This window comes from Bos mutus, chromosome 4, assembly GCF_027580195.1.
Source record: "Bos mutus isolate GX-2022 chromosome 4, NWIPB_WYAK_1.1, whole genome shotgun sequence".
In the NCBI taxonomy this organism is placed as follows: Eukaryota; Metazoa; Chordata; class Mammalia; order Artiodactyla; family Bovidae; genus Bos; species Bos mutus.
Genome location: NC_091620.1, coordinates 112,755,615 through 112,772,764, shown reverse-complemented (window position 1 = coordinate 112,772,764; position 17,150 = coordinate 112,755,615). Strand labels below are relative to the sequence as shown.

Genomic DNA, 17,150 nt, shown 5'->3' with positions numbered 1-17,150 from the left:
TATCAGCCCCAGTCTGTGCCGGGCTGTGCCAACACCCCAAGACTTCTAAAACACAAGGTGTTTCTCCAGTATAAAGCACAGAAGACCCGAGTGGAGGGTGACGCACTTCTGTGCCACCCACGGGAAGTCAAATTTAAATTTAGAAAAGCGAGAGGTCGCATTTCCTGCCCTTCAGCATGTGAGCCCATTACAGCTTCCACGTCAACTGTAAAAGTCTTTCTGGTTGACAACACCTAATATGAGCAGTATCCAAGGTATTTTACTTCATAAAATAACCAATTTGGGAAAACTGAAAAAAATGCTAACGCTTTCTTTCTTTTATCAAAATCTTTAACACATTTTTGATGAAACTGTCGACAGGCACCATGCTAGGAAAACATTACAAATCTGCTAGAAAGTGTATGTTGTTTTAAAGAGTGAGTTACAAACGTGACTGAGCTGAAAGTAACAATACAGATGTAAATCTAGTAACTTTTAAAACATTAAGAAATGTTACTTACGTATAGAGAGGAATGTATTTGCTTCTGGAACTTGGACTCACACTTAGAAAAAAAGAAAATATGGGTGACTGAGTTACTGATGTTAAGAAAAATTAGGTTGTCAGAGTACTTCTCTTATTAAGTCTTCAGATACATCTCAAAAGACTGTGTTTCCAAAAGTTTGTAATTTTAAACAGAAGAGACTTGAAAATGTAGCTTTAAGTGATGAAAAGCAAACACAGAACAGCCAAGGACGAGTAAATCCTTGCTGACTCCTATGATTTAGTTCCAAAGCCTCTTCTCCTAGTTTTTCTTTGCTGTTTTCATCCTCAATGATTACATTGGCAAAGTTGACCTCTAGTTTTCTTAGGGGCTTCTCTGGTGACTCAGATGGTAAACAATCGGCCTGCAATGCAGGAGGCCCGGCTTCAATCTCTGGGTTGGGAAGATCTCCTGGAGAAGGGAATGACAACCCACTCCAGGATTCTTGCCTGGAGAATTCCAGGGACAGAGGAGCCTGGCAGGCTACAGTCCATGGGATTGTAAAGAGACACAAAGAAGGCAGACATTTGAGTTGACTGAGCCTTGGGTGTAACCCTCCATGGTGGAGAGAAAGCCTCCGTGGCCCAAAGAAGTTTGGTGTCTCAGACAAGACTACAGTTACCTAGGACACTTCAGGGAGCTTAGGGTTTATTTTGTACTTTCCCTGCTCCAACCCCAGAATTAGCCATTTCTCCAAGGATCTTACAATGTCTTCTATTGGAGAAGGGCATTTTAAACCAACATTTTGGAGCTGGATATGCTTCAAATGTATGTATGAGTGTATATGAACCCGTGTGTGCCTGAAAAGGAAGTGATAGTGCTAGCTATTTAGTCATGTCCAACTCTTTGCGACCCCATGAACTGTACCCTGCCCTAACTCCTCTGTCCATGGAACTCTCTAGGCAAGAATACTGGAGTGGGAAGCCATTCCCTTCCCCAGGGAATATTCCCCACCCAAGGATCACACTCATGTCTCCTGCATTGCAGGCATATTCTTTACTGTCTGAGCCACCAGGAAGCCTGTGTACCTACATGTCTACATATATTTTTAAATATATATATATATGTATACTTATATATACATGCACACACACACACACACACATATATATATATATGTATTAAAATAAAGGGATACAACAGAGATATTAAGAGCTTGGTAATAGATCATGGCAATAAAAGCGAATGAATACCACCGGTAAAGTGAGTTACACCAATATTTTGATTTCCCAGTGCCTATAACAATTATGTTTATACTATACTGTAGTCTATTAAGTGTACAATGGTATTATGCCTAAAATCAATATGTTACTTTAAAAATACTTAACTGCTAAAAAATGTTCACCATACTCTGAGCCTTTAGCGAGTTGTAAAATTATCGTACTATTGTCAGGGGACATTCAACTTTAAGGGATCCAATTTGTCCTTTTCTTCCTTTGTGTGCCGTTTCTCAAGGACTCTCTATTCCTTATCAGTTTCTGAAAAACAGGAGCGAGCAGAGCTGCATGCAGTTCTCAGGACTGAGATCATGAGAAAGAGCACCTGCTTGGATTCCTTTCAGTGACTCCCTTCCGTAACCTTTTACTTAAAGGTAATCTATTCAGTTATGCCCGTCTTACTCAGGATATGGAATGTTTTCTGGCCCTTTGAAGATTGTTATTTTCTTGGCTCTGTTTTTGCTCAAATTTTTTTTTTACTGCCTAAAGTTGCCTTGTATGAAGATATATAAGCATGCATTTCTGCAAATAAAGTACCCTTGTTTCACTCAAGACTTGGGTCCCCTGCGTCCTTCTCGTCGACTCCAGTCCCCAGGTCCCGGTCTACGAACAGTGTGACAATTGGCGCCCAAACGGACGTGGTGAACACCCTTGGTAAGCGGATGGAATGACTATTAGAACCAACGGAGGTCAGTAAGTGCAGGGTTATGGGACAAACGGGTGGAAAGCCCCACCACTTTTCTACTTTACTTCAGCATTTATTTAAGGTTCAGGGACTTTTGGTTTCATGTCAACGGATAGAGGCTTGTCTTCAAACAGTGGTTGAATATAATCCCTGGTTCCCTGATGAAGGCAGTTTCAATTTAGAAATTTGTAAGTGGGCTAAAGAGAATGTTGAATGAGCCACAAGACAGGGAAAAAATATTCCAATAGATTTCTGGCCCTTATGGGCCCTCATTAAAGCCGTGATCTTGCCATTTCAAGGCAACTCTAGCCCCCCTGATATTCGTCAACAAGCAGAATGCTCATTATATGAATATGAATTAGATGATGAGACTTTACAAAAGGCCCAGTTAGAGCAACATAAAATGTTTCAGAACTTTCCCACCATCCCTGCTCCAGCTGTCCCATGCGCTCCTCCTCCTCTTGTAACGGGCATGAAACCGAAGGTCCCCTGGATTCGAGGACAAAATGAATCTGATAATGCTTCTTCTGATGCTCTCTTTGACACTAAAGCCAACAATATTTTTTTTGATGACAATGATAAACCCCTAACACGCACTCATATTTATGAAAACGGATGATCCACTCATTCTCCTTCATGACGAAGGCCTTCTGATTTACTGGCTTTGCAATCTCAAGTCTCTGAGGCCAATGATCTTTTTGCCCTTCCCGTGTTAAGAAATGTTAATGCTCAAGGACAACTAATACCTCAATATGAAGGCATTGGTTTTTCTCACATGCAACAAATGAAAAAGGCTGTAACTATGTACGGCCCTCATTCACCTTTTTCTAAACGCTATGGCATCTTCTATTGGAAATTTTATTCCTTATGATTGGTGAATTTTGATAAAAGCTCTTCTTAAACCAGGAGAATATCTTCAATGGATAATGTGGTTTCATGATGTGGTCCGAGACCGTGCCAATTCTAATGCTAGAGCTGGCACTCCCCAAAACCAAATTACTTTTGAAATGTTAACCGGTATGAGGCAATTTGATTCAGTGGAAGCTCAGATACAATGCCCTCCTTTGTTGCATGAGCAATTGAAAGAAGTTGCCCTTGAAGCTTGGGATCGAATTACTCCTCAAGGGGAACCTAAAGGTAGCTACACAAAGATATTACAAGGGCCTAATGAAGCCTATGCTGGTTTTTTAGCTAGACTGGGAGTTGCTATCTCCCGTAGTGTTGTCGGAGAGGAAGTCAGAGTGCAGTTAGAAAAACTGCTTGCATATGAGAATACGAATCAGAAGTGTCAGAGAGCCATCACTCCGATTATTGAGTCCAGGAATATTGATTATTTGAAGGCTTGTCGCAACTTAGGATCAGAAACTCAGAAAATGCAAATGTTAGCTGAAGCAATGGCTGCTGCCTTTAAAAAGGGATATGAAGGATGTTTTGTTTGTGGGGATAAGAGCCATTTAAAAAAGGATTGCCCTAAAAAACGCACAGAAAAAGTTAAAACTGTTAAAAAACCGCCAGGAGTCTGCCCTCGCTGTTGTAAGGGGGTACACTAGGCTAAAGAATGTCAATCTAAATATGATGTTGAGGGAAATCCTAATTCAGAAAACTCAAAGATGGGGACTCCCCGGGTCCCCATCAACAAAAACCAGGGGCAAACTCCATCTTTTCCCTCAAACCCTCAACATCCGGCAGTCGATATACCAGCTCTAAATGATTTTATCCTTTTTCCTCAAGCAGTCCCTTCTAGAATACCGACCGGACCTTATGGACCCCTACCCCCACAAACCTTTGGCCTTATACTTGGCCGATCTAGTCTGACTTTTAAGGGGATTACTGTTCACCCTGGAATAATTGATTCAGAATATAAGGGAGAAATTCAAATTATCATGTCATCTCAGATACTATGGCAATTCAAAAAGGGGGACAAAATTGCCCAATTACTTCTTTTACCTTACATTTCTATTAACTCCTCTAATGGTATACGGACAGGTAGATTTGGTAGTACAGATCAAAAGCAATCCTTATGGACATCAATAGTATCTGAATATGCATGACCAAATATACATATCAAAATTAATGGCAAAATATTTTCTGGTCTTCTTGATACTGGATCCGATATTACTATTATTTCCAAACATTTATGGCCCAAATCTTGGCCTATACAGAGAATTTCTTGCCAAATTGCAGGAGTTTCTCAAACCAAAGTACAAGAGGTTTATCAAAATGCCCAAATATATCCATGTGAGGGATCAGAAGGCCAGCCTGCAACATGACCTTATGTGATAGATGCACCCCTCAACAGGAAGAGATTTACTTATGCAATGGCAAACTCAAATATATAATCCACATTTTTCCTAGGGGCCACTGCTCATTTAATAAACAATACAATTATTAAAATAACTTGGAAAAATGACGAGCCTATTTGGACAGAGCAGTGGCCCCTTGTAAAAGAGAAATTAGAGGCTGCTAAGGAACTTATAGATACACAATTGAAATTTAAACATATTGAGGAATCTTGTTCCCCTTGGAATTCTCCCATTTTTGTCAAAAAAAGAAATCTGGCAAATGGCATCTCTTAACAGATCTTCGAAAAGTTAATACATCTATGAAACCTATGGGTGCATTGCAATCAGGAATTCCATCACCTACCACTACTCCTCAAAACTGGCATATTATTATTACAGATTTACAAGACTGCTTTTTTACTATACCTTTACACCCTCTAGACCGAGAGAGATTTGCTTTCTCTCTTCCTTATCCTAATCATATCGGGCCTCATAAACAGTATCAATGGACTGTGCTGGCTCAAGGAATGATGACTTCTCCCACCATGTGTCAGTATTATGTAGCCAAAGTCCTTGAACCTGTGAGAAAACAATTTCCTGACTTTCTTGTTATTCATTATATGGATGATATATTGTTTTCAGCTCCATCTGTTTTATAAACTCAGCAGATGTTTGACATAGCTCAACAATGCTTTAAAGCTTCTGGATTAATCATTGCCCCTGAAAAGATTCAAACATCTACACCTTACTATTACTTAAGATTTGTTGTTAATAGACAACATATTACTCCCCAACTAACACAGATTCGTATTGATAAATTATCACCTTGAATGATTTTAAAAAACTTTTAGGCGATATAAATTGGATTAGACACTCTTTAGGCATTGCAAATTATCAACTAATTTATTTAACACTTTAAAAGGAGATCCCAATTTAAATAGCCCTCATTCACTTTTACAAGAGGCACAGGAGGAACTCTGTTTAGTACAAAATAAGTTGCAAAAGCAGTTTCTTACTCGTATTAGACTTGATTTACTTCTAGAGTTATTTATACTCCCCTCTCTCCATTCTCCCACAGGACTTCTTACCCAACAATAATACCAGGTAGAATGGATCTATACCCATTTTAGAGGGACAAGGTCACTTACACCCAATCTTGATTTGATCACTGTAATCATTATCAATGGAAGAAACAGAGCTAAGACTCTAATTGTCTCCGATCCTCATAAAACTGTAGTACCTATTAATAAATCTCCATTCAAGAATGCATTATAAACTTCTACCAATTTCCAAATAGCCTTTCTGGAATATTTTGGAGAAATTTCATTTCATTATCTTTCTAACAAACACTGGAATTTCTTCAAAAATACTGAATTTATCTCTCACCTTGTCACATCACAACCTACACCTCAAGGTGATGTTTTCTATATAGATGGGACTAAAAACGCCAAAGCCTCATTCTGGTCTCTCAAAGAATATAAAGTCTTTTATACGAAATTTCACTCTGCTCAACAATTATATGCTCTCATTCAGGTTATTCACCTACATTCTTATCCTATTAATATAGTTTCTGACTCCTTATATTCAGTTTTTGTATTAAGAAATATAGAAACTTCTACCATAAATTTGAATCAATCTATTATCCAACAACTTTTCCTTGAACTATAATCTATTATTAGGAACCACACTTCCCCCATTTCTATTACCCATATTCGAGCACATTCTTGTCTTCCTGGCCCTATGGCTCATGGCAATGAACAAGCTGATAAACTTGTCTCTTTTGCTACTCCTGAAGAGTAGCATGTTCTATTACACAATAACGCTGGCTCATTACATCAAATTTGGAAAATTCCATACTGACATGCTAAAGAAATCATTAATGATCCCTCTACTTGTAGCCCCTACGTCTTTGACCCATTGCACAAGGCCTCAATCCTCGAGGATTACAACCCAATGAACTATGGCAAATGGATGTAACTCATTGCCCTAAACTTTCTTCCTCATCCTTCTTACATGTCTCAATCGATACAAATTCTTCTTTTATATGGGCCACACCTCTCTGAGGTGAAGCTACATGACATGTTATAACACACCTGTTAGCTTGCTTTGCAATAATAGGAACACCTAGTTCTATAAAAACAGACAATGGCGCTGCCTGTATTTCTAGGCAATTCAAACAATTTTTACAATCATTTTCTATTACACATACTACAGGCATTCCTTATAATCCACAAGCACAGGGCATAGTTGAACGAGCACACCACACACTGAAACTACAAATAAAAAAAATTAAAAAAGGGGGAATCCACAGGAACACTTCTATCTTCCTTATCCAGAGCAGACTTTACTAGATCCCAATGCAATATATTCTTTAATCCTATAACTATTGTTAATACAGCTTTGTTTTAAATTTTTTAAACTTACCACAAGGAGATATTTTGACAAAAGTAGAAAAACAATTTGAGGCATTGAAGGACACCTCCCTTCCTCTGCCCATTTGGTATCAAGACGGGTTGAGTAAACAATGGAAATCTGGAAAATTAATATTACAGGGGAAGGGGTACGCTTGTATTTCTTCAGATGGATCCAATGAAATCAGCTGGCTCCCTCTTTGGAAGATCCACCCCAGGGGAGCCACTGGCGTTCAAGACAGAGAAGAAATCCCCAGGAGGAGGAGATTCCAGCACAAGCCATGGCAGCTTTAAAAATTTCCAAGAAAGGCCGCACTTGACGTCATCCACCTTATGATCTCCCTACTTGGGGAAAGATAAAAAACCCTTAATAATCAAGCTGAAAATGTGGTTTCTCAACAGGGAATGCCTCAGAATCCTGAAAATATTTTTGTTGCTATGCTTGCTTTGCTTGCTTTTGCTTCCCCCGCTCAGGCTGACTTGATTAATCACACTTATTGGGCTTATATACTTAACCTCCCTTTATTGCAGGTTGTAGAATGGACAGATATAGGACCGGTCATATCCACTAATGACTCAGTACATATGCCTCCTCCTTGGAGCTTAGAGGGGCCCACTCATCCTGAGGAAGAAGGAAGACTCATAACATTTCTCTAGGCTATGAAATCCTTCCTTTATGCATGGGCCCAGCAGAATTATGTATTAATGTTAGTCGACAAACGTGGGCTTTTGTCCTGCCTCCAAAAAGGAACTTCCACACATTGCTTGGACTGTTTGCTGCCCTGTCTTTTTATGAGAACCATGTCAATACTACCAAAACTCTAGGAAAAGGACAAATGTGGGAATGTAAGGGGTTTACTTATAAGGACTTTAAATATATTTCTGTTTATTGGGATAAATGTCAAGCTAAATCAGGAAAATTAATGTTTGTGGCCAATTACACCATTGTTGATTGGGGACCCCATGGTATGTGGTTATCTAACTGCTCAGATGGTATTAATAGTACTATGTGTGATTATGTTACTCAAGTAGCATGGAAGGTTACCAACAGTTCAATGGAACACTTCCATGACAAAGGACTCCTTGGCTGGCTTGAAGGTGGAATGGCACCTCCTCGCCCTCAAATTGTCCTAAATAAACGGATTGGACCTGAATAATGGGGCATCTGGAAACTTGCTATGAGTACTGAAAAACTTGGAACTTGGACTGGATATTTCACAGGGACCAGTCATAGTCATAGTAACCATTCCTTCCATTATAATCATTCATATTTTATACAAGCTTGTGTTCCCCTTCCTTTTGTTATAGCCATAGGGAACTTACAATTTAATAAGATTTTACATTCTGTGACTTGTATAGATTGCAAATTGTATGCTTGTCTTAATTCCTCTATTTCTCTAAAAAACAAATCCCTTTTGATTCTTCGATCTCGATGTAGTCTGTGGTTGCCAGTAGATCTCCATCGACCCTGGGAAGAGAGTCCCATGGCAGGACTTGCCTCCCAGTTACTCACTAAATTACTCTGATGATCTAAGCGATTCATTGGATGGTTAATTCTTGGCCTTTTGGGGTTAATAGCCATTTGCACCACTGTTGCTGTCGCAAGCATTGCTTTACAGACTTCAATTCAAACACAAAACTTTATTCAAAATTGGACTAAAGATGCTCATACTATGTGGGCCACTCAGGCTCAGACAGATGAGGAAGTTCAGGATAAAATTCAGGAATTAGAAACAGCCATCCAAAGGGTTGGAGATGAATTAACAGATTTACAAAATCAAGTATTATTAAAATGTGATTGGAATTCTACTTAATTTTGTATCTCTCCTGTTCAGTTCAACCATAGTGCTTAAAATTGGGAACAAATCAAATTTCATTTGCAAGATATACATAATAACACTTCCTTAAATGTACATTTGTTGCAAAAGGAAATCTTTGAAACCTTCTCTAAGAGTCTACCCTCTTCCAACAATTTGGAAACCTTAGCTGAACAGCTAATGGATCAATTATCTGGGCTGGACCCTTGAGGAGGGTTTCAAAGCATTACACACAGTATTGGATCTGGAACTATAATGCTGATAATTGTCCTGGTGATTATATTTGTAGTATACTGATGCCTTTCAACTAAAATTGTTCAAACTAAACAAACTCAATTGGTCAGGGCCTTTTTCACAAAAGTATCTACAGTCATCCCCAATTATGAAGAAATAAAAAAGGGGGAATTGTCAGGGGATGTTCAACTTTAAGGGATCCAATATGTCATTTTCTTCCTCTGTGTGCCATTTCTCAAGGACTCTCTATTCCTTATCAGTTCCTGGAACTGATAAGGAATGAGCAGAGCTGCACGCAGTTCTCAGTACTGAGATCATGAGAAAGAGCACCTGCTTGGATTCCCTTCTTAAAGGTAATCTATTCAGTTATGCCCCTCTTACTCAGGATATGGAATATCCTCTGGCCCCTTGAAGACTGTTATTTGCTTGGCTCTGTTTTTTACTGCCTAAAGCTGCCTTGTATGAAGATATATAAGCATGAATTTCTGCAAATAAAGTACCCTTGTTTCACTCGAGACTTGGGTCCCCTGCGTCCTTCTTCTCATCGACTCCAGACCCCAGGTCCTGGTCTATGAAGACCGTGACATACTATTAACAGAGATCACTGATCACAGATCACCATTACAAATATAATAATGAAAATGTTTGGAATATTGTGAGAATTACAAAAATGTGTCACAGAGATGCGAAGTGAGCAAATGCTGTTGGAAAAATGGCACCAAAAGACTCACTTGATGCCAGGTTCCCACAAATCTTCAATTTGTAAAAAAAAAACGAAACAAGAAAAGAACAAACCCCAAAATCCAAAGCAAAATCACAGTATCTGTGAAGCACAACAAAAGGAGGGTGTGCCTGTCAACGTAAGCTTCCTGGAACGTCCCCAAATCTAAACAGCACCACAGGGTTCATCTTAACCTTTTCTCTCTGACAGTATGAAACCTGACTCTAGCTATCTACCAAAGGCCTACTTTTTTGTTCAAACCTAGCATACATGTAAGAAGTTTTAAAACTGCCAATCCATTTCTGGTGAGAAACACATTTACCAAATAGAGTATAGATAGCACTTATATACAGTTCTTTTTGTCTTGAATCTTACAGTCTTTGGTCCAAACACAGTTTCCAAGATTATGAAGGTTCAAATTTAAGACCACTCCTGATTTTCTCCATCCACTTAAATGTAGTTATGTCATTTGTCTGTAACACAGATTTACTTGTCACCATCTGCATCCCAATCTAGATTTTCCCACCATCATGGTATCTATCAATCTATGTCTTTCTTTGTGTTCAGTAAAGTTTGCTCTCTGTGGTATACAGTTCTGTGGGTGTGACAGAGTGTCCTGTGGCCAGCACCACAGAACCATACTGTCCCATCTCCCTAATGTTAGTTTACAGGCTCTTTGTCTGCAGCTCTTTCCCTCTCCTCCAATTCCTGGCAGCCACCAACCCACTCCCACCCTGGTAGTTTTGCCTTTTCTAGAGTGTCATATAAATGGAATTGTGCAGTATGAGGCTTTTGGGTCTGGCTGCTTTCACTGAACAAAATGCATTGAAAATTGACTTGTGAGCTGTGTGCTGTGCTTGCTCTCTCTCATTGCTGAATAGTATTCCACTACATGGCTCTACTCTAGTATCTTCATCTACTAGATGTTTTCCATTCACCTCTTGAAAGCAATCTTGGTTGTTTCCAGATTTTGAAGATATGAGTAGAGCTGTTATGGGCATTCATATATAGATTTTTGTTGCTCACGAGAGCAGCATTTGCTAGATAAAGGTTCCAGGGTGAGTGGAACTCTCAGGAGTTCTGAGACATGACAGAACTGGTAAGATATATGGCTTTTAGTTCATTAAATGATTCATCATTAAAACAATAAATGCAAAGGATCCATAGAAACTGGTTGAGCTATTTGCTGTTTCACTACATGACATGTAAATAAAAAAAAATGTTTATAAACTTTTTTCTTTTCTTTTCCTTTTTTGGCCATGCCACATGGCTTGTGAGATTTTAGTTCCCCTATCAGGGATTGAACCTGGGCCCACGGCAGTGAAAGCACCTAGTCCCAACAACTGAACCTCTAGCGAATTCCTGCAAAAAAAGGTTTTTTCATTAGCTCTCACATAACATTAATAGTACCCATAATTTATATCTTTATTCTCTTAAAAGATGTTTGAGTGAGATTATCAACTATTTCAGCTTGTTATGTTTAAATGATCTTAAATTTTGAATGTTTCAATCTATTATTTACATTATTACCATTCAATTTATACATGAGAATCTATTATTTTTATTGGGGTGCTTTACACATGTTAAAACCATCTTTTAAATAATCTTTATTAGAACTTAACAGATTATTTTTAGAATATGGCTCAATAAAATCTGTTTGCTGATGAGACTCAATTCTTTTTCTCGACATTGTCATTATTTGCAACTTCAGATTCAGCATTTAAACTTGATTATGATTTTGCATGTTTCCACTTCATTAGTCTTTTTTCTTATAATAATAAAAAATCCTTCTATAAAGGGAAATTTATGTTGGCTCTATTGAAGTGATAAAATTGTTAAAATATTTGAAAAATGTCACTTTGATATTATTTTTCCATAACTTAAATTTTTAAATAACTTACTGATTTTGCTAAGGCTAAAATCTCCCATACTTTGCTTTACAATGAATTGTGGATTAGGTAAATATAAAATTAAATGTACAAGGTTAACACCCTTCCACTGAGGTGATGAAATTACAGGGAACAAAAGATGGGATAATCTCACTGTGGGCACATGTATTTTTCTTATACATTATCTGTCTCACACTATTCTTCATAACTGGCCACAGTATTTGTTGCAAAATAAAACTATCTCTTTAAGGTTCCATGTGATTCATTCTTATATTTTATATTCTACTTAATTTTCACAAAAATTCTGGTTGTGACTCTCCACTAATGGGCTGCAACCAACAGGCCACTACTCAGCAGTCTACTCACTATACTGGGCCAGGACACCTGCCTAGTCCTGCTGAGAAATAGGTTCCTTGCTCAGGCCATAAGTAAGAATCAATTTCAAAAGGTTTAAAGAAATAAATGTGAACAGCAAAATTTTAATTGTTTTAGGAAAAAAGTAAAGAAGGATAATATCCTTATTACTTCTGGACAGGGAAAGATCTATTTAAAATTCCACAGAAAATAACAATATACTGAGGGAAATATCGATGACTTCAGTCATATTAAAATTCAAAACTTCAGTTCAGCAAAGGGCACCACAAAATAGAAAAGTCACAGACTAGAAGGAGATATCTTGACGCATATTACCAATAAAGGATTTTTATCCAGAATAAAGACATAAAACTTTCTACAATCAAAAAGTAAAAGACAAATAACCCAGATGCAAAATATATGAAAAGGTAACTTATACACATGAGCATGCAAGTAAGTCACAACTTACAAAAAATATTAGTAACTGTGAAATATTAAAATTATAATGAAGCACAATTTTATACTTTTAAAGTTAGATGTTTAAAATTTGGAAATTCCAAATGCAGGCTACAGAATGCAGCAGTGGGAACTCAAGCATTGTTGATGGTTGGTCCACTGGCAAAACTCATTTGGAGAATAATGCTGCAATGATAAGAACATAAAGGAGTTCACATCTCTAGATGCAGCAATTATAGATGTAAGGATGCATATACAAAGCCCAGAAATATCTTTATACTTTATAAAGATGCAGGGACATTGTTTCCAACTGCAAGAGAAATCAGACAAAAAATTAAATTACGAGAATGGATGACTAAATGGCAGTATATCCATTCACTGGAAGACTGTGTGTCAGAGAAAGTGAATACCTAGAGAAGCCAGCATGTGTGGGTCTCACAAACACAATGAGGAACAAAAACGTTAAGCTGTATGACTGTACATCTGATATCACTTATACTGAGTCTCCACATATGGAACATAATTTCATATCTTAGTTAAGAATAACATATATGTTTTAAGGGTGCAGGAATATATGAAACATCAAATCCAGAATAATGTGATCCCTGAGGAAGGCACATCTTCTTGGAGAGAAGTACATAGGGGTTCTGGGTATTAGTAATAGTTTGTTTCTAAAGCTGGGAAGTAGATATATAGGTTATATCATATTTCTATTTTACATTTTTATATAGGAAATATTCAAAATTAAATTAAAAAAATAAAAACAGGTGATGGCTGGATTGTGAGTTAAAATTAGAAGAAAAAAACCCCAAACAGTGACATTTTCAAAGACAGAAATACCAAGTATTTTTAGACTAAACGCATAAAATTATATTTGTGGAATGGTTAGTAATAAAGTCATTGCTTTTAGTGTTAACAGAACACAAAATAACTATAAGATACAAAAGTTGATGGAAAATAATTTATAATCCCTTGAAGCCCAGGTATTTTACAACACTATAAATCTTCATATCAAATGATATAAAAACACTCCTTATTTTTAAGTGGTTGTGGTATATTTGATAGTCTACACTTTAAGAAGGGTTAAGGGAAAACCAGAGAAAGCTGGAACACGCACTGGGGTTTGGGTTCTCTCTCCAGCCACAAGGACGAAGCTTGAGGGCCTCTAGGATACTCTCCAGAGGATGTGCTCCTCACCTGTGGGCTAGAGCATCCGATGATTAAAGGTAAATATGTGACAGTGATGAGAACATTAGGAGATAAAACTTACAAATTAACTGGCTTGACTGGGGCCAAGAAAGATCTTGTTTGAAATCTGTCCCAGAGTCCACCAACCATCTAAAATCATCAAAATGAATGACAAGTATTTAGCAAAGTGACTGTAATTTCTAGTATTTAAATTTCAATTGCTGCTATTTCTGGTATGCAAGTTTCAAGTACCGTAATTCCTAGTACACAAGCTCAGTCCCTCCTATCACAGGCACAGGCCCAGGGCACCTAGTGGAGGCACTGCTGGAGCATCGTTACCCACTCAGGGGCTGCTCTGGAACTGCTCCTGCTCTCTGCTTTGCCCTCAGGCCCTCAGTGTCAACTCTGTTTTCCGGAGCTGGACTCTGCCTCGTTAGCCACCTCCTCCAGACTGAAGCCCTTGTGAAAGGTCTGACTTGAGTTCTCATCTCAAGATGGTGCTTTCTTGGCTCCTCAGCCTCAGGGTAGTCTCTCCCACCCAGAGCCTGAACTCTGAATCTCATCCTGCTGTGAAGGACTTTGGACACAAGTATAATTCAACACCAAAGAATATGTAATAAAAGACCAGCTCTCACAAGGTATAAAATATTTTAAAGGAGTTGAGAGAGCCTTAAAAATATTAATAGTTAGGAATCCAGGCATATTTTTGGTCCTTTAATTGGTTTTAATTTCTGTGTGCAAATCACATGCTGAGATTTTATACTAATGCTTTATTTTCTCCTCTTATTATCATTTTTTTCACTGTAAAAGCTGAAGTGTTTCAAGATAATCTAGACTTCTTAACCTATAGCTCATGAAAGTCTTAGGAGTCCATGTTTAGAACTGTATTTCAATACATAGCTGATCTCTTTTATAGTCCCGTGTATTTTACATATTAAAAACTTCATTCTGAAAGGTGGTTCCAGGGCTCAGATTTCCCCCCAAAAGATGAGGGAATCGAGGGAAGCAGAAGGTGTTTTGCAAGCACAGAGCAAGGACATCCCATGCAACTGTGAGGCCTAAAGTAATACCTGAATGGTTCTCGAGATATAGCCCAGAGAAAACAGTGGTGAAGGCAACGGACCACTATCTGCAAAAGACAAGGCTGGAGGAAGCAGCAGGTGGACTCGGAGATTTGAGAGCAGCTCAGCACAGAATGTGATGTGCAATGTGGAGGGTGAGATGTCAGTGGTGGAGTAGAAGCTAGAGGAAGAGATGGAGAGAGCTGAGGATAAGACGGAGTTCATGGGCAAATAACAGAGACCTGGGTATGTGCCATGCAAGGAGAATGAGTTTTACCTTCTAGAAGGTGATGGGTTTTAATCAGTGTGGTAACATGGAGTGATTCATCCTTTAAGGAAAGCACCCTGGCTTTTATGTGGATATAATAATCCCTGTGATGACTCCCCCACCCCCCAAGATGAGTTCTTGATGTCAGAAATGAAAACAATGAACATCTCTACCAATAATTGGGTATGTCTGTCACAAAAGCTTTATGATTCATGGATTTTCCCATTCTGCCTCAAAAAGCGCAGAGCTAAGTTCTGGATTTAAGGACTGTTCTCAGCATAGGCTCTCTGGAGGAATCATAATCATATCTCTGTCTTCATTACTTACTCCTTCTTCTGCAATTTTTAAAGTAAACACAGTATTTGAAAATAACTTTTGAGAAAGAGGTGGTCTTTAAATGAAATTTGAAAAGTTTCAATATAGGTATGAATGCATTTGAGGTTATTGATGACTTATGATTTTGGAAGTTTCAGTTCCATAAATGTATATATTTGCTTTGCTCTTTTCATAACAATAAAATAAATATTATTGTGCTTTAAAGTTTGGTTCAGTAATAAATGCATTATTTCAAAAAAATGTAACTATAAAGTAAAAGGGATTGTGCACAAATAATTAAGGTCCCTAATCACTGACCTGTGTTATTGCTGGCAATCCTTCATATCTTTTCAGTGTAAAACAATGTGAAACAGGGTCAGCGGCTTTTTCCACTGTTGTTTCTTCTGGATCAAGTTTTGGTGGTAGCATCTTGTCCCAAGGAACCATTTCATAAGCTCTATAAAATTATTAAATAATGACATTTTGTGAAACATACATATCCAACTAGCATGGTTGCTAACAATATCGCATTCTGTAGTAGGAAGATGTCCCTCAAGACTCCTGCCCCTCGTGTACACACTGTGCACAACCACTAGTGTGAGCAGAGCAAATGACTGTGAGAGGTACCACTCCTATGACAGTTTCTACGGCAAATTTATATGGCAAGAGGGATTCAGTTCAGTTTAGTCGCTCAGTCGTGTCCGACTCTTTGCGACCCCATGAATCGCAGCACGCCAGGCCTCCCTGTCCATCACCAACTCCCGGAGTTCACTCAGACTCACGTCCATCGAGTCAGTGATGCCATCCAGCCATCTCATCCTCTGTCGTCCCCTTCTCCTCCTGCCCCCAATCCCTCCCACCATCAGAGTCTTTTCCAATGAGTCAACTCTTCGCATGAGGTGGCCAAAGTACTGGAGTTTCAGCTTTAGCATCATTCCTTCCAAAGAACACCCAGGGCTGATCTCCTTCAGAATGGACTGGTTGGATCTCCTTGCAGTCCAAGGGACTCTCAAGAGCCTTCTCCAACACCACAGTTCAAAAGCATCAATTCTTCGACGCTCACCTTTCTTCACAGTCCAACTCTCACATCCATACATGACCACTGGAAAAACCACAGCCTTGACTAGACGGACCTTTGTTGGCAAAGTAATGTCTCTGCTTTTTAATATGCTGTCTAGGTTGGTCATACGGAGAAGGCAATGGCACCCCACTCCATTACTCTTGCCTGGAAAATCCCATGGATGGAGGCTGGTAGGCTGCAATCCATGGGGTCGCTAAGAGTTGGACACGACTGAACGACTTCACTTTCACTTTTCACTTTCATGCATTGGAGAAGGAAATGGCAACCCACTCCAGTGTTCTTGCCTGGAGAATCCCAGGGACGGGGGAGCCTGGTGGGCTGGCGTCTATGGGGTCGCACAGAGTCGGACATGACTGAAGCGACTTAGAAGCAGCAGCAGCAGCAGGTTGGTCATAACTTTCCTTCCAAGGAGTAAGTGTCTTTTAATTTCATGGCTGCAGTCACGATATGCAGTGATTTTGGAGCCCCCAAAATTAAAGTCTGATACTGTTTCCACTGTTTCCCCATCTATTTCCCATGAAGTGATGGGACCAGATGCCATGATCTTTGTTTTCTGAATGTTGAGCTTTAAGCAAAAGGGATTGCACACATGTAATTAAGGTCTGTAATCAGCTGAATCTGAGTGAATCAAAAGGTGGCTTATCCTAAGT

The 17,150-nt window shown here is 38.7% G+C and overlaps 1 protein-coding gene across 1 annotated transcript in view; it reads right to left on the bottom strand.

Annotated features, from left to right (window-relative positions):
* SPMIP7 (sperm microtubule inner protein 7) overlaps positions 1-17,150 on the bottom strand; it is a 63,392-nt gene that overhangs the window by 12,343 nt on the left and 33,899 nt on the right. The window contains exons 4-6 of the mRNA XM_070368867.1: positions 15,738-15,874; positions 13,858-13,925; positions 501-542 (exon numbers count right to left, since the gene is read on the bottom strand). Coding sequence (XP_070224968.1) covers positions 501-542; positions 13,858-13,925; positions 15,738-15,874 — 247 coding nt within the window. The remainder of the gene's footprint in view (positions 1-500; positions 543-13,857; positions 13,926-15,737; positions 15,875-17,150) is intronic.